This window comes from Camellia sinensis, chromosome 6, assembly GCF_055761805.1.
Source record: "Camellia sinensis isolate YWXY chromosome 6, ASM5576180v1, whole genome shotgun sequence".
In the NCBI taxonomy this organism is placed as follows: domain Eukaryota; kingdom Viridiplantae; phylum Streptophyta; class Magnoliopsida; order Ericales; family Theaceae; genus Camellia; species Camellia sinensis.
Window position 1 is genome coordinate 70,500,856 of NC_138966.1, and position 19,199 is coordinate 70,520,054.

A 19,199-nucleotide genomic window follows, 5' to 3' on the forward strand; every position below is an offset into this window, starting at 1 on the left:
TGTATATATAATAAGGCTTTTTTAGTCATAAGTTTTTAATTACAGTATGATACATTTATGCCAAATGACTACCGGTGTGATGACAGAAGAGGTTTAGAGTTACAAAACAAAACTATAAGCGGGTTGAGTGTAGAATTTTAAACATTGATTTTTAACTTGACAATGGGTCATAGTTGAGAGGGGTTTACTGTAATTTACCCTAAAAATATATATGTTGTTAGAATAGGAAATTGGTAGAATAGGAAATAATGAATTGTATTCTTATTTATTCCTTTTTTAGTTGCTTGAATTATGCCTGTAATTGATCAGAATTATCAATATAAAAGGGAATGAAGTCTAACTCATTTCCTAACTCTTTCTTTTCTCTAAACCTACATATGTGTATATATATATGTATGTATGTATATATATTAATATAATTTACCCTAAAACATTGATTTTTGTTCTTTGTGTGGTGTAGCTAAAATTAAATACAACAATAGGTTGAGTATAGGAAGATTCATAATTCTCAACCAAACTTGCTAGTATGTCCACCAACAAAGCACACCTACAGTAGGCAAACATTTTTTCTTTAATTTGTTAAGTTATATATTCCTTTATTTTTATTTTTCCTTCATGTCTTGTGAGGGCCTGAACCTTGCACCTTATCTTTTTGGGTATTAAGAGATAGCACTGAGCTAATAGCTGATATTTTATTTATTTTATTTTTTAAATTCTAAATAATGAATTAGAAACAAAAGGTTGGTTTCTATTTAATGAGGTTTCTGTAAACTAGATTTAAAAAATAAAGAAACAAGAAGAGGATGGGTAAACAGGAACACATGGTCCCTGCCCGGCCCCACTCTTTGCCCGTGCTTCCAGTATTCAACATGATGTGAAAGCAATAATCAATAATTTGTGGTTGAATTTGAAGTTTATTAATTACATATTTTTTACAGGTTACGCGGTTTATTGGCGATGATGATCTGAAGCCTGCTATGATTGCAGAACCTGAGATAACTGAGACCATACTGTTTGTAGAAGATGAATACTTGGTAAGGTCCTTTGATCTGATAATCTTCTGTTATCTGGGGTTTATTATTTGTGTGCTACGAGAAACTAATAAATGGATTTGTGGCTTCTAAATAGACTTTTATGTACAGTTTCCAGGGAAATCAAAAATTTTAAATAACTGCAGTTGCATCTGCTTTAATCACTTTAAAAGCATTTGTTCTATATGCCATTACCAAACACAATTTTCTGTAGTGCCTGGATGATCGTAGCACAATTCATGTTCTTGCAATTTGAAATTTGTAGGCCCCCAATTTAGGAGGTCCCATACTTGGAAATGTTATTAGCAAGACAATTGAATAATCCTGAGATATATTATTGAAGTTTGAAATTTGTAGCCTTACAGAACAAGATTTTCTCCAAGTGTTTCCCACAAACACTCCATTAATCCCAATAGTTTAAAAACCCTTTTATGAATGATGTGGAAAAGAAGTAACACAAGGTTTTAGAACAATAAACTTTTGAGTTGAATTTAAACAACAAAGCTCACAAGAATATGGAAGTTGAAGCTCAAAACTTGAAAGATCTTGATGGGTATTACATATAATCCTTCATCCCATGTTTGTAGACATGTAAAAATCTTGTTTTATAGCCCTTCGTCTCATTTTGGTCATTCCAGTGCAGTAAATGCGTCTCTAGCAGTTGAAACGAAGTAGCTGTTGCATATTTTAGAATTTAAATTTCGCGACGAAGGAGTCAACTTATTTTGAATCTAGGTGAAATCTGAAGCTCTCAGAACTTTTCTTAAGGGATTCGATTTATTTTGTCAAGGAGTTGACTAATCCTTTTATCTGCACGACAACTGGAGTTCAGGGTCAAATCATTTATTTGAGGTCGACTCAAGACCTTCAATGTTTTTAAGATTTTCACGTGTTAAGCATCTCAAACTCATCCAAAACCCTTTCTAACTCCAAAATAATTTAGATAATGAACATTTAATCACAAAACAAATATCAAAGACTTATTTTGGAGCTTTTTAATCTCAATCATTACAGCAGGAAAAATGTAAAACTTTTAAAACACTTGTACTCCTTTTGTAATGAATTATTCATCAAATACTAATGACAAAATCATGTTACATTCTCATATTTCATTAAGCTATCCAATAGCTAACACCAAAGGATATTGACAATTCAAAGTACAAGTTTATCATTTGCTAGCCACTCACTAATTTTGTATTGTGAAATATCAAACATATATCACTGTAAAACACAACCAACAAAAGCAACATAGACAATATCAAAACTAAACCATAGGTCTAATTTCTCTTTCATTTGAAGCATTTTGAGGCTTCTTGAATTCAACCCTTATTCTTTTGTTATGTTTACAGTTAAAATAGAATACAAGTATCTTGGCAGACTAACCCCAAGGGGTTGGCCTAGTGGTCAAGACCTGGGCCTGGGGTGTGCTCCCTTCAAAATCTTCTAAGTGCAAACAATTTCTGGGACTTTGCCCCGACCCCCCACTAGTGGATGGTGGGATTGGTCTTCCGGAGTAGTCGGTCTAGTGGGCCAGATGCTGAGTTATCAAAAAAAAAAAAAAAAACTATCTTGGCAGACTTGTAATTATTCTAATTTGTATTATGCTTTTCGTTTGTTAGTGCATAACACAGGTAGGCACTCAGATCAAACTTATTCAAAAGAGATCGTATACCACAATTTGAACGATTATGGTTTATGCCTTTGTTTTTTGGTTCTAAAAATAAAAAAATTCTAGTGACCTTGCCCTATCTCTTCCCTCCCCATTCACACCTCATGGTTTCAAAGCATTGAAATAAGACAATACAGGGAGGGTGTGGAGTAAGCCTAGAATGAGAGAGTGTTCTGACGATTGAACTTCCATAGAACTACATGTAAAGTGAGACAGTCCATACCTAATATTAGGAAGATAACCTCTCTAGTATATTTGGGAGTGGTTAAGTTTGAGATAACATTATAGTGTTAAAGATATCAGAATATATGAAGATCCATAACTGAAGGGATTTGATTGTATCTCCCACTTTATATATATGGTGTACCATGTAATCAAGAGGATTAAGTAGTGTGAATAAAAGATTTAGCCCATAGGGCTTTGTATGTGTGGACGTAGGCCAAGATTGACTGAACCACATTAACTTTTTGTGTTCTTTCTTCTCTCTTTTCTATTTTTATTATCTCTTCATATTCAACCTTCTTGTCATATTACCAATATCAACTATTAACACCTACCTTCACATGCTTCTCATATTTCTGAACTTGGAGTTATATTCTTTTAGTTTAGTGATCTCCAAAAAATGATCTTTTGAAAAAAATTACAGTGGCTGAAAAGGGGGTAGGAAGTAAAACCCTAGATAATTTTGCGACCTTTATGCTTTTCCCAATAATTCTTATTTAATTCAAATGCTTATGATGTATGTTTCATTTGTAATCAGACCATTTTCAAAATTTTGCTTTATTTATGACGGATGGTTGTGACTTGTTAGCATATCACATTTTTATAGAGAGAGTAACAATATGTGTTCGAATGTCAGGTTATGGCTAGCGATGGCTCTGGGATGTTATGAGCAACGCAGAGATTGTTTGCATAATAAAGGACACAGTGAAAGAGCCTAGGATGTGCTCAAAGAGATTGGCAACCGAGGCTGTTGAACGTGGAAGCAAAGATAATATAACTGTTATTGTCGTTTTCCTGCATCCTGTATCTACTGCAGAGAGGATTTACTAGGTTTGATGGTATTCTTATACAAATTGTTTTGTATGTATGAAATTAATTTTAGTGAGACATGGAAATGAACCAGAGGTGGTAGGAAAAGGTTTACCTCCTCGTCTTGTGGAAATTGTATGTGTACATTTATTTTTAGTGGGAAACTACACAAAGCATATGCTTGTATTATTGGATTTCAATGTGCATATATGGAATAATATTGTTAATAGATGTTTAATGTGTTCACAGTGCGCGCGCGCGCACACACACTCTCTCTCTCTCCCCCAAAAAGGCATGAACACTTCATTAAAATTAAACTGTACTACATCATTAAGGCAGGAATTTTTGATATGATAATACGATTCAAATCTACATGAATATGTATATGGCACGACTTGTTAGCACGAATATTAAATAGGTTGGATTACTGTCGAATTTGTATTGAACAAAGCTGACACGAATAATCGGTATAATGAAAAATTAGTTACATATTTAATATTATTTCTATTAAAGGGTGTTAAGACATTTTTTAATCTCTTATATAACTCCATCTAACTAAGAAAAAAGCATGTAAAATAGGATTTTAAAGCTAATAAAGGTTTTGTTTTTGTTTTCAATTGAAAATTTATTTGTCTACTGTTTGAGTTAATTTAGTAAAAATATATATATATAATAATAAGATATTGTTTTTGTAAATTAAGAAAATCAAATTGAATTGAAATCAAATATTCTTATGAATAATTTCATTCAATATAGATTAGTTTCATAAAAATTAAATTGTGAAGATATTTTTTTTTTTATTTTTTGTACGCTTGATATTTTTAGCTTATGGTCAAATATTTTTACATGACACATTAATACTATACAAATCGGATACAAATCAGAAATGACATGACACAATAACACGACACGAGCACGACGTCGAAAGCATGCGAAGAAAGTAAGAAAACCTATATAATTATATTAGTAAAGCGTAAAGATTTTTCCTCTTCTTATTATCTCTCAGGTTCATCCCTCTTTTGATTTATTAACTAGGGTTTCAGGCTTGTTGATATTATTATGGCTGTGAAAGGCCTCAAATGAGAGATTTTTCTTGCTTCACTCCCAGCATTGAAAATAGGCAACCTTGTGTCAATATGAGCTCGTCCGAAGATCGTGATTTAGCTGTTGCGAACTCCTCAGCTTTCCGCTAGACCCACCCTCTAGCTGTAAAAATTAATGTCTGCCATTTATTTGGTTCATAACCATCACTACTATATTATAATCTAGGATCACAAAATTTCTAAACCAAGACAACTACTATACACAATTCTAAAAACAAAAAAACAAAAAATAACAACCACTACTATTCGTGATAATCAAACACAACTATAAATCATTAACCAAACATTCCTAATGTTATCTTGGCTAATAAATTTGGTTGGAGATTTAGCAAATGAAAGGGAAAAAGTATGTAAAATGCGAATAAAATATAGTTACATTTTATCTACATTTCACAGAACTTTTCCTTTTTCTTTTCAAATCCTTACTAAAATTTATCAACCGAATACAACCTAAATATTTGGGGAAAATCAAAACAATACACTTTTGGATATTCTAAATAAGTGCACTTTTTGACTTTTTATAAAATATGAGTTGGGTATGGGTTGGGTTTAAAGTGATGTGATAGAGAGGTGATATGACTTCTAAATAAGTGCATTTTTTGAATTTTTATAAAATATGAGTTGGGTATGGGTTGGGTTTGAAGTGATGTGATAGAGAGGTGATATGACTTAAATAAGATGATATGACTTAAATAGAATAGTGACTTTTTAACTTTTTAATTTTTTTAGAGGATGACAAACAAGGACGACAAGATTTTTCTTTACTCTAACCAGGGGCACGGCTATAGATTTTCTTGTAATTTTATTGTGCATAGCTTTAAACTATAAACGACCGAAATGATATTTGCAATGCTTTGTGATCGGGGAGAAGTTTGGTATTAAAATAGTTAAAAACTTATTAAAAAATCAAAAAGCTTAAAAGTCATATAAAAAATAAAAACTCATTTTTTATTTTTTTGCATATTTTCTATAAAAAATAAAATAAAAATTAGAGTCATTTACAAACACTTTCATTTTTCACTTCATATTTTAATAAAAAAATTACTAAAAATAAATCACTTCCCAAAAGAAAATTAAAAGATGGGAAGACGAGTAATAGTATTTGATTGTATTTGTACCAATGTAGTCACTATGTTAAATCACTTGCGTGGCTAGTCCTTTGGTCACTAAGTCTCTCTTAAGGAGAAATTTTGAGTTACACTCTTAGGAGTATAATAGGAGGCAAGACTTAGTGTTTGTTAGGAGAAGGTGTGAGTTCAACTCCCTTAGATGTTAATCTAATAACTAATTACTAATTTTTGCTAATAAGAAAATAAAAAATAAAAGCAGAAAAATAATGAAAAAAGAAGGGTTGAAGATGGAAGAAAAAGTAAAAGGTGTGAGTTCAACTCCCTTAGATGTTAATCTAATAACTAATTATTAATTTTTGCTAATAAGAAAATAAAAAATAAAAGCAGAAAAACAATGAAAAAAGAAGGGTTGAAGATGGAAGAAAAAGTAAAATAAATGAGAAGAGAGGGGAAGGAAATAGCGAAAATATTGTACGTAAATATATTAAAATATACATTTTATAATTATAAAAAAAATTAAAAAAAGAATATCATTAAATTTGCAATAATTTCCCAATCAATATTAAAATAGATGTATGTTTGCAAAACAAAAAATAGAAAAGAAAATAATATTATATGGATACTTTTTTCATATTATAGAACAAGTAGTGCTATATAAAAAATAAAAATAAAAAATTGTACACAAATATTGCAATAAAAACAAAATAAGTAATGCTATATGGGTGTAATTTTTATCATTGTTACATCATTTTGAGAGTAAATTTTATATAAAAATTATGGTGACATCATTTTTCTTGTAAAAACATTATGTTAATTTGGACCTAAACATCTAAAAATTCAAGAAATGACTAGTGTACACACCCTTTAAAAAAAATAATCACACCATAAGAATCTCTAATTCTAACCCTTAAATATTTGAAAATTAATGTGTCCATTTATGTGTTTTACAACTATCACCACTATATCATAAGCTAGCATCACTAAATTTAAAAACAAAGACGACCACTACACTCAAATAAAAAAATAAAATAAAAAAAAGGCAACCAATACACGTGATAATCAAACACCACTATAAATCATTAACAAAACATTCTTATGTATTTGGGGAAGAAAAAAAGATTGGGAACTCTAAATTAAGAGTTTTAATAGTTTTAATTGGTGTGTAGGTCTCATGTGATGTGATTTTTTAAGTTTTTTTCTTTTTTTTTTTTTATTTCTCACATTATTAGTGCTCTTTTAGAACTCCCAAATTAAAGGGATGTATCATTACTGATTTGGGAAAAACCAAATCTGTACATTTAATAATGCAAAATTTTCTTTATCTAGCAAGGCCCACAACTATAAATTTTCTTGTAATTTTATTGTGCATAGCATTTAACTATAAATCAGCCAAATAATGTTTGCAATGCTTTTGTGATTGAAAAGAAATTGTTTGGTGTTAAAACAGTTAAAAACATATTGAAAAAAATAAAAAGTTAAAAAATCATATAAAAAATTTTAAAATTCTTTTTCATTTCTTTTACACATTTATTCTAAAAATAAAAAATAAAAAATTGAAGTGCTATAATTTTCCAATTACTTTAATTTTTTCACATCATATTTTAACTTAAAAAATTTACTAAAAAAATCACTTGCCAAAGGAAAATTGAAAGATGGGAAGATAAGATTAATGGTATTTGGTTGTATTCGTACCAAGTCATTGGTTTAACCATTAATCTAATCAAGGAGAGGGTGTGAGTTCTCCATGGTGTTAATCTAACAATTAATCACTAACTTTTGCAAATAAATAAATAAAAGCAAAAAAAACAATTAAAAAAATTAAAATTAAAGCAAAAGCAAAATAAATAAAGAGAGGGGGAAGGGAATGAGTGTAAAAATGGTCTGCTGGCCCGATATTCGACACAACCCGACCCCCCAGTTTAGGGCTTGGTCCATGCTTTTTTGGGCTTGACCTAGCCTGAACAGCCCAACTTGAGGCCCAAACCGTCTAACGCCCAACATCACTTGCAAGCTAAGCCCAAGACCAAGTCCAAACCCAAGCCCGAGGTCTAATTAACCCTAGGATTGGACTTGGGCCTAGGCCTAAATTTTTTTGAACTGGACTGGTCCTAATCTGATCCTAATTTTTGGCAAGAGCCCGAGCAGGACCAAGCTAGACGAGCCAAGCCAAGCCGATTTTACACCCCTAGCAAAGGGTCGTTATCTGTATATCTATTTCTAAGAAGCTTTTGATTACACCATATAAATATCTCTTTCAATTTATACATAAAAGTCATTCTTTATAAGGTACAACTATGCAATGTATAAAAAAAATTAACTATCATCGTCTTTTTTTATTGAAATAACGCAATAGTGAAATATATATATATATATATATATTAATCCACGATATCTCGTGTTAGTTGTCCACTTCGAAATTCTCTTTTTTCTCTTTATCTTTTCTACATGACGGTCTGAAAGGGCTATGAATAACAAGAGACATCACATGCAAATGTTGTTAGGGTAATGCTAAAATATGTAAACCATATGCGCTTTTGTTATATATTTTTATGATAAATATTATATATTTTTTGCCTCAAAGTGGCCAAAAATAAAATGGGGTTTAAAAAGCATCAAATGGGCTTAAAAAGCACCAAAGCGATACTGTTTGGCCCCATAACAAATTCGATTGTGCTCGGCAGGTACCCATTCTTCCTAAAAGTTTGGGAGATTCTATTCTATGAGGTATACCCCTTCTTCACATTCTGATTGTCATCATCAGGTAATCAAAAGAAAGCGCCCAAGTCTTAGAGCCGGTCAAAATGGGGTGTCTACAATATTATGTGATTTTTTTTTTCCCCGTGACTAATTTTTACAACTATTTATAAAATTGAAATATGCTGTGCGATTAATTTTTTTTAAACTAGTTTTAAGTTTGAAACGTAAACTGTTTGGTTGAATTTTTAAATTTTGTCTTTTATTTTTTTTTAAAAAATTAAAAGTAGCTTGATAAAAAAAATATCGTTTTCATTTTCATATGATTCTATTTTTGTTTTTAATGAAAATAATATTTGTATGTTTGAATAATATTTTTATATTAATTGTATAATTTGAGTTAATATTTTTATTAGTCTCTATGTTTTTTCTTCTCATATAAAATAATATTTTTATTTAAAAATTAATTTTAAAAAAATAATATAAAATATTAGAAATATTTTTGTAATATCTTTTTCATTTATAAATAACTCAGATGTATATATATATTTTAAAGTACTTTGTAGGGTGCAAGTCTATTATGTGTGGGGGTACATGTTCATTATGTGTAGGTGCAAGTTTAGTATGTGTGGTGTCCAAGTTAAACCTATGTAGTGGTGCAAGTCTAGTCTGTGTTAGCATGCAAGTCGAATCTACGTAAGGGTGCAAGTTTAGTCTATGTGGTATGCAAGTCAAATCTTTGTAGTTGCGCAAGTCTAGTCTGTGTTGGCGTGCAAGTCAAATCTATATGGGAGTACAAGCTTAGTCTGTGTAGGGTGCAATTAAATCTATGAAGGGTGCAAGTTGAATTTGTGTAAGGGTGCAAATCTAATTTGTGTGGGGTGCATGTTTAAGCCTCGTTTGGGAACAGGCTTTTTTAGTAATTTTTGACTTTTTGGCTAAAATATGACATAAAAAAAACTAGAATGTTTGGGATGAATTTTTAGTTTTTTTATGAAAAGATGTGCAATAAATAGAGAGGAAAATGAAATCTTTGACTTTTTGGTATAAGTTGTTGATTTTTTGATTTTTTTAGCGACTTTTTAACTTTTTGACTAAAATCACCACTTGCCAAACCAGACCTTAGTCTATGTAGGGATGCATATTCAGTATGTGTAGGGTGTGCAAGTCAAATATGTGTAGTAGTGCAAGTCTAGTCTGTGTTGGCGTGTATGTTGAATCTGTGTGGAGGTGAAAGTTTAGTTAGTGTGAAGTGCAAGTTTAATTTGTGAGGGGTGCAAGTCGAATCTGTGTAGGGATGCAAGTCTAATCTATGTAGGACACGAGTTTAATCTATGTAGAGTGTGGGGTGTAAGTCTAATATGCGTAGGGATACAAGTCTAGTCTATGTGAAGTGTAAGTTTAGTTTGTGTGGGTGTAAGTCTTACTTTGTGTGTGGGATCAAACATGGCCACTATTTTTTTTATTATATTATTATTTTGGTTTGAGTTATTATTTGCGTGGTTTGAATTAATATATTTTTATTTACAATTGTATTATTCTAAACGTTTTCTCCTACCAATATATATATATATATATATATATATATGTATATATTAATTAGAAAAGTAATTTATTATTTATATTAACTTAAGTCATACAAATTATTTTAATTCTATAATTTTTTATATATTTTAGATTATTAATTTAATTTTTTATTAAATATGTGAAATATTAGTTGCATTTTAAAATTTTAAATATATTTTTAGAACAATATCAATTTTATAAAAATAGAATTTGTATATTAAATATTAGATATATTTTAATAAAATAAAATAAATTTAAAAATATAAAGATAATTTTTTTTTTATTAAAAGAATGAAGTGAGTGTATGAGTGCTGGGATAGAACTAGGAGAAGATTATGAGGGGTCATGACCCTTCTATCTCTGTGAAAATTTTATTTTTCGTAGTACTTCTAAATATATATATATATATATATGTATTATTTTATAAATAAAATAGCATCTTAGTATAAAAGATATATACTTCATTCCTTTCTCATCTTTTATTCTCTGTTATTTTTCTAGAAAAAAATTTATTCATTCTATTAGAGATTGTTTATATGATATTTAAATTTTTTTATGTGTACATATATAATTTATATATCATATTGCACATATATGTGTATTTGTCTATACGGTAAAAAAATATTATTTATCTTTTAACCCATGTAGTAATAAAATCCTAATTTCATCTTTGTATGAGAGAGAGAGAGAGAGAGAGAGAGAAAGAGAGAGAGTATGTGCAAGGCATATTAATGAGTGTAAGAGTTAAGGGTAAAATCCGTTTAGTTTAATTTTATAATTATGATTTAAATGTGAAATAGTGATTTTAAGTGTGGAGTTGTGAGTTCAGTTTTTAAAAAATAAAAATTTATTTGGTTATGAGTTTTGAAAATATTTTTGAGTTTTTTTGAATTTTGAATTTTGAAAAGAATTTTGAGTTTTGAAAAGAGTTTTAAGTTGTATTTTGAAATTTTTCGAATTTATTTCTTTTAAATATTTAAAAACGTTTAAGAAAAAATTATTTTTCATTTTAAATATTTTATTTCATTTTTGTAAATTTTTTAAATTCAGAACACAACTCCACACTCAAATCATAAGCAAACACATAACTCCAAATTCAATTCAAAAACTATTTTTAAAACTCATAACCAAATATATAACTCAAAACTAAAAACTCAATTCAAAAACTTTTTAATCAAAATATATATTTTTATTTTTTTATTTTATTGAAAAATATTTTTTGTTATTTTTTGGGCAAATTACAAACACCCCCTCGAGGTTTGGTAAAAATACAGATTCTCCCTAAGGTTTGAGAAATTACAAATTGCTCCCTGAAGGTCAAATTTGCATATCAAATTAGGGAGAAATTTGTATGAAAATAAAAACCTCAGGGGGCAATTTGTTATGGAAATATAAACTTCAGGAGGCAGGATGTAATTTCTCAAACCTCAGGGGGAATCTGTATTTTCACCAAACCTCGAGGGGGTGTTTGTAATTTGCCCTTATTTTTTTAAGTATTGGCCAAATAATTTGTTGTGGTTTAGATATATATGGCCATCCAATTTTTTTTTGAAATTAAAAAAAAATTAAATATTTTAAAAAATAAAATCATTATCTTAAAACATAAAATAAAATCATTATTTCAAAGAATGAGGTGAGTGTACGTGTGCTGGGATAGAACTAGGAGAAGATTATGAGGGGTCATGACCTTCTGTCTCTGTGAAAATTTTATTTTCCATAGTACTTCTAAATATATATATATATATATGTATGTATTATTTTATAAATAAAATAGCATCTTAGTATAAAAGATATATACTTCATTCTTTTCTCATCTTTTATTCTCTATTATTTTTCTAGAAAAAAATTTATTCATTCTATTAGAGATTGTTTATATGATATTTAAATTTTTTTATGTGTATATGTATAATTTATATATCATATTGTATATATATGTGTATTTGTCTATACGGTAAAAAAATATTATTTATCTTTTAATCCCTGTAGTAATAAAATCCTAATTTCATCTCTGTATGAGAGAGAGAGAGAGAGTACGTGCAAGGCCATCCAATTTTTTTTTGAAATTAAAAAAAAATTAAAAAAAAATAAATTTTAAGTATTGGCCAAATAATTTATTATGGTTTAGATATATATGGCCATCCAATTTTTTTTTGAAATTAAAAAAAAATTAAAAAAAAATAAATTTTAAGTATTGGCCAAATAATTTATTATGGTTTAGATATATATGGCCATCCAATTTTTTTTTGAAATTAAAAAAAAATTAAATATTTAAAAAAATAAAATCATTATCTTAAAACATAAAATAAAAAAAATATTTTTTAAAATTTTTCTTTAAATAAAATTTTAAAAAGAGTTTAGTTACGAGTTTTGAAAAGAATTTTAAATTAAATTTTAAGTTGTGTGTTTGGTTACACATTTAAAAAAGAATTTTGAATTTTGATTTTTTTTTTTATTAGAATTACAATTTCAAAAGAATTTGGTTATGAGGATTTTTATTAGAATTTTGAGGTGGGTGTTTGGTACCCAACAACGGCTATATCTTTTTATCCTCCACTCTCATTTGCGATTAAGCTCACATCCCGAACCCACTATCTTCACATTCTGAAAAGTTTTGGTTAGGGTTTCTCTCTCTCTCTCTCTCGAATCGACAGTGAGAACCCCTCCTCCTCCTCCACTTTCTTCACATTCCCAACCAATCCGCCTCCATTCCTCGCCTTCTTCGGCAACGGAACCCCAATTCAACGTCCTCTCCGTTCTCTTCTCCCCAACGATAGATCCATCATCGTCCCCCGTCAAATTATGTGAATTCACCATGTCTCTCACTCCATAAACGTTGAAGATTCCCAAAACGGCTTCGAAGAAAGAGAGATTTGAAGAGAAACCTGCACAGAGAAGAGAGGTGAGAAGCCATGGGAGGGCAGGGAAACCCTAGAGAGAGAAACAGAGAGGGGGAGAGAGAGAGAGGGGGGAATGGGGGAGGGGAGAGAGAGACGTTTAGGGGAAAAAAAATTTAAAAAAACGATTGGGAGGAAATCGCTTCTTCCTGCTGTGGCGGCATCCACCCGGATGGGGATTGGGAGGTCACGGAACATGTCCATTTTCGCCACAATTGACAAGGTTAGTAATTTTACATACATAATATGTGCTATATATTTACATATATACATATTAATTGTGCCAAATTTAGTTGTTTGAATTCTCAACTTGTATCTGTAGAATTTGTGTGAAATTCGTAAATTCCCAACTCTGAAATTGATTGCACTGTGGTTTCCTTTTCATTGATTCATTTATTTATTTTTCTTTTTTTCTTTGTGTCTGAAATTGATTGCACTCTGGTACTTTAATTTTTTTTTTTTTTTTTTTTTTTTTTTTTTTTGGGAATCTTGAAACATTTATATGTTTTTCATCTCAAAAGAATGATATGCTATGATTCTTTGAACGTTTTGGCTCATACTTGGCTGTTGAAGCTGGGGAGATCTTTAATTGTGCTGTGCTTACAATACTAGGCAGCATAGCCATATCATTGTGTTATTACTGCTTTTTTATGCGGAGGAAATTATTTATTTCGAGGCCTTTCTAGTTATGATTTTCTTATTTTTTAGATTGTGCTTTGATTTTCTGCATACGAGAATGGATACTATGCCCTGTTACTTGTATGGGTTATGATGTGGGTAATTTCATCCAGCAGATCAGGAAAGCTTTTGATCTTTGTTTTTATTTTTGTCTAATTTGTGTTCACTTTGATAATTTTCTCTGTTGACCATCTTGATGTTTAAAGTGTTGTTGTTTCATAGTATTAGTTAAAATGACATGAATGAAAAATGTTGTCTTCTAGTATTATTGTGAACATTCGAAGGGTAGTTTTTGACTCGCTAAAATGAACCTATTAAATTCCACAAATAGGGTCTTGTACCATGTTAGAGTTGTGCCGGCTTTTGTGATTGATTTTTGTGAAAATAGAACTGCTCTTTAAAATGCCATTGTTAGTGAGCCCCTCTTTGATTCGCACCATTTTGAATTTTTTTTTTTCTTTCTTTCTTTCTTTCTTTCTTTCTTTGTGTCTGAAGGCAGTTTGCAAGTATCTTTTATCTATGTCTTGTCTGTTTAATTATTAGTGTTAAGTATTTGAGAGCTTGTTTAGTACATGATGTACATCGAATTCTGTTCTTTTATTTTTTTAGCAAGAGAAAAAAAGCTCAATATATATATATATATATTGCATGAGAAGAACAACATGCTTTGTCCTCTTTTTGATAACCAAGTCTATTTATTTCATCCATGAAAGCCATTGACTTCCATTCTTAAATGAATGATCAAGTTATGTTGGCTTTCATTAGTGGGAGTTTTCAGAGGCCAACTGTTAATGGTGGACTGTGGAAGCATATGTGCCTTTGTTACTGATCTGTCTGACGTAACTCATGCTGTATTTCCATTTACATATGAAGTTGGCAACTAAGATGTAGTGACTTGTGACTCCTCCCTCATCCTTGTGTTGTTTCGTAAATAATCCCACATTTGGTACTGCAAAAGTTGCTCAGAATAGCTAATCCCACGTGACCCCTTTACCTACATATGAGGGATTATTTTGTCCTAGGGGTGGGACAGTTAAACCAGGGATAACTCTTTTGCATGTGAATGACTAAAATGCCTTTGCCTGGCTTACACATTCGGGGGTATCTTATCTGCCTAATCCAAACCGAAATCAAACATAGCCGGTGTAAAGTGGTGACTGTGCTCCTTTTTTTGGCACCTTTCTAATATATTTACTTGTCAAAAAAAAAAGGGAAGAAGAAAGAAATGGGCCGGAGTCTTCAGTGATTTGTTTTTGGTGATGCATCTAGGAGCACAACAGGAGAATCTTTAATGGAGGTGTAGTTTTTATTTTGGAGTCGAAACATTTGATATTGATCCCTTTTTTGGATTACTAATGTGTTATGTCTTGATATTTTGAAAATTTCCTGTGTCGGCATGTTCGTATCATGTGTAGTTTATGGGCAATAACATGATCTTTACTGGTTTAGATAGTCTAGTTCCTTGAGTTGTTGGAGCTTCTGTATAATGGTGGCCCTAATTTTGTAGGTATCTCTTTTGAAAATGAGACTTTAAACAGTATGGTTTCAAAGCTTGGTCATATATGGCAATAGTGGACCAGAGTGATGGTCTCTATATTCATTTTAGCAGGGGAGTTAGACAACGCATTTGACATCAAAGTTTCTTTGAATCTATTTTATCTGCACAGAAATGAAAATTCTCTTTGCATGGAATTAGCTGAATGTCTTTGCTTTCTAGTACAATAAAGCTTGGTTGCAAAACCAAAATGCTGATATTCATAAAAGTAAACTTTTCATAAAAAACTGAAAACTGCTCGTAAAATGTTTGGGATGGTTATTATTATTATTATTTTGAATTTATTGTCGACAGCAATATAGTCTAAAAAGAACAAAAGGTTATTATTCTTTTAGCCTTATTGTTGAGTTTTTAGAACCCAAAAGCACATGCATAAAAAATTCTCGAATTTCTTTGAGAATAAGTAGATAAGGAGAAGAGGTGAACCAATATCAGAATAATTGGAAGATCTTTTGGAATATTAGTTTCTAATTGCTATGACCTTTATTTTGAATTGTTTTACTTGTGTTAAAATGTTGAGTTCATATGACAACGTTATATTTTGTCTATGATTATTTTATAGTACAAAAGAGCTTTGAAACTGTTCTAAGTGTGCTTTTGCTGTAATAGCGCTGTTGGAAATTATTTTAATATGCATTAATAAATCTTCTTCTGTGCTTCAAGTGTTCACCTGTCTTTCAAAGTTTTTTTTGCTATTTCCATTGCATTTGTGGCATGTTTACTAGATATTCCTTTTTCGGAGTCTTTTTAAATGTCGTGCTGCAACAAAATTTTGATCCTTGTGCATGATATTGCATTAGAAAGCATTGCAATTTTAGGCTATTTACCTTTGTGGAGATGTTTTTCTTCTTATTTTTGTGTCGATTTTTAATTAAGAATTTGGATTATCTTCTTTATTTTTATTTTGTATATTCTTTTCAATGATGATCAAAATTCTTTCAAACCTGATAGTCTCTTGTACAAACTTTATGAGAAAACAGGATTTTATAACAATGGAAAAAGGAAATGACAATTGCAATTTCATTTTTAACATACGGTTCCCACCATACTTATAAAAGTAGCATGTGCAACCCTCTTCAAATTCTTTTGTCGACAGAATGTTCATTTGTTTGGATGTTGTACCAGTCTCAGTTACCATCCTTGTGCTATGTCTTGATAGTCTTCTTTTTTTAATCTTCTTTCCAAGAGGATGAAATAATAAATAAGCTGCGCATCTTTTGATTTGTCCTTTGAACTTTTTTTTGATAAATAATTTATCCTTTGAACTTTTCATCTTTGAGATCCCACTTATCTGCTAACTGGGGGTTGAAAAGTTGCATGGCCCATGGTTAGCCAAATTCTCCCCATGATTATTCTTAGATGGATGACGGTGGCATGAATATGCAAGTGGTTATTGGATTAGGAGTTGTTTCTGGATTTTATTTTTTGTTTTGTGGAGATGCATTTTCTTTCTGTGTTTTCTTACTTGTAGAGGATGCCTCATCCTTGCCTCTTTTTTGATCTATTCAATAAATTCTGTTTTTGCTGATCAAAAAAAAAAAAAAAAAAAAAAAAGTTTTGTCATTTGAATTCAGAGGTGGTTGATTGGTTTTGAATGGTATAATTTCTTCTTTTCCTGATGTTTATTGTTTTTTTACTGTCCGAGGTGCATTCTTTACAGAAAGCTGTATAGGGTACAAGCTTCAGTTCACAAGTCAAGCTCACTTATAAATGGTGTAGAATTCAATTTATTTGATGAGCTTGCTAAGGCTTGGTTTGGCTTAGTAAGCCATGATTGCTTTGATGGTTTTATTTATATATTTAAGTCTTTATGTGGAATTTTATTTGTACCATTTAAGTAGGAAAAGATTGATGCTACTTTTTGCAGTGAAGCATTGTTGGAGGATAATTTAAGAGCAACCCACCACTTGCCTTGATGAGTTTGGATCATTAAATATTAAGCAAGCTGAGTCAGTTTATTATGCTAACTTGTGCTAGATGAAGGTGAAGGTTCCCACTTCATCTAGACTGTAAATGAGATGAAGCCGGCCAAGTACAAGGAGCTTGAGCTTGGTTCAGTAGGATAGGAGCTAGGCTCAATCTCAGCTTAGACTTGTTTTGACAAGTAAAATTCATACAAAGCCGGTTTTTGGAGATAAGCCACTACTAATTCGATATTTCCTGGAGACGTTTCTTTGATTGACTGGAGTGTAGCTTTTGATTCTCTCTTCTTTTTTTTTTTTTTCTTTTTTTTTTCACTTTTTATTTATTTTTTTACAAGATGTAGTTAAGAAGTTTAGCTTTTCTCTGGTTCTCTTTCTTTGGCTTCTTGCTTTGCACTTCAACTTTTCAATGAGAATCTTGAGGGTCGATTTGATTAAGTAAAAAATATGATGGAAAACAAAAGTGATAGATAGTGAAGTGAAAGAAAAGGTGAAAGGAAAATTTATTCTCTCATTTGCATTTGGTTTAATTTTTTGTGAGAAAGTTACAATAGTTGGCTACTTTAATGAGAGAAAAAAGTGACTGTATTTTTTTGTAAGAATCTAGAAGCAAAGTTGCCATTCTGGTGTGGGTTGTATAAGATATTTAACTTTGTTGTATTTTCCACCCTTCTCCTGCTAAACAAATACATGAAATTAAATAGTTGAATTTTTGTTCTCTTTCCCCATCTTCATCCTGTTCAAACTCAGTCTGAGTGATTGTTGTTACTTCAGCAGTCACTTGCTTTGCTGACATCAACTGTTCGTTTGAAATTATTTTGTAGTTGTATCCTCCTAATGATTGGCTAGTGGGGTCATCCTTGCCCCCTAAATTCAGCCCAACCATTATTGAATCAACACTCAATGAGCTTACCCCAAACAATGTTAGGTGAGTTCATTGCTGCTCCGAGAAGCTCTAACTTACTATATGACTGATACATATGTTATGATTGACACTTCCTTCCCTTTATATATTTGTTTTGTCCAGGACGTACATTTAGTATCGATGATGCAAAATGTCCTTAATTTTGGCATTAGTAAACAGGCTAATGAAGTATCTGTTCAAAAACATGCTAATGAAGCATTTAGACTTCAGTTTACACAGAGCATACAAGATCACTCTGTGCATGCCTGCAATACTTGTTATACATTGCATGTTTGTTTTAGTTATTATTAGAGAGGTCCATTACATGCTATGAACAAATAACAGAGACGGGAGTTCACAGCTCAGATAAATAAATGATTGCATGTTGTTCTTATATACCTACTTTATTGAAAAGACACATGAAAAATGCTTCATCTTCAGTTGGATCAGAAACTATCCGGAGAGTAATGTGACTAATAAAGTTTCTGATAGAATTGTTGTCTTTGCGAGTTAAATATCGTAAGTGTCAATATAGTCAATAATAAGACAATTTGTATGTCGCTGTGCATATAGGATCCAAATGCCATTGTTTCAAGTATACTCATAACATGTGGTTTGGCTGGCATAATATGAAAGCATGTTTAAGGTGAATGTTCATTTATTTCATCTAGAAATTTAGGATGCTAGGAACTATCCAGAAAGGATGGGAAAACTGAAATTTAGGCAATCAACAATGTCTTGCCTTGCTACTTGAAGGTTTGATTTCAGTAGAATATTCAAAAACTTGATTAACGTCTGCTAATTTGTCATTGGATTTTACAGTAATTATGGGTATTGTGAGTGCTCAATTCATCTTTCCCTCCTCTCCGTTTAGTACATAGCTAGTGTATTTACTGGTAAAACTTCATTAGTACACTTGCCCAAATGGAAGGTAATGATATTGAGGACATTTCTTTCACTTGGCAATTTTGATGTTGAATAGATGTTTAGACAATAATGAATACTTGTTGACTATGCTCTTATGTCCATTCTTGCCCAACAATTGTTGGGACACTTGCAAAAGTGTTCACCTTTATTGACT

At 30.7% G+C, this 19,199-nt stretch overlaps 1 protein-coding gene and 1 pseudogene across 2 annotated transcripts in view; both read left to right on the forward strand.

The window, feature by feature from the left end:
• LOC145792689 (protein kinase and PP2C-like domain-containing protein) overlaps nt 1-3,963 on the forward strand; it is a 51,901-nt pseudogene extending 47,938 nt beyond the window's left edge. Inside the window, exons 13-14 of the transcript XR_014332433.1 lie at nt 939-1,034; nt 3,560-3,963. The product of XR_014332433.1 is annotated as a protein kinase and PP2C-like domain-containing protein (transcript). The remainder of the gene's footprint in view (nt 1-938; nt 1,035-3,559) is intronic.
• Nucleotides 3,964-12,733: 8,770 nt separating this feature from the next.
• The window catches only part of LOC114311661 (putative protein phosphatase 2C 47), an 85,208-nt gene continuing 78,742 nt past the window's right edge, over nt 12,734-19,199 (forward strand). Inside the window, exon 1 of the mRNA XM_082873931.1 lies at nt 12,734-13,282. Coding sequence (XP_082730057.1) covers nt 13,136-13,282 — 147 coding nt within the window. The 5' untranslated portion in view covers nt 12,734-13,135. The remainder of the gene's footprint in view (nt 13,283-19,199) is intronic.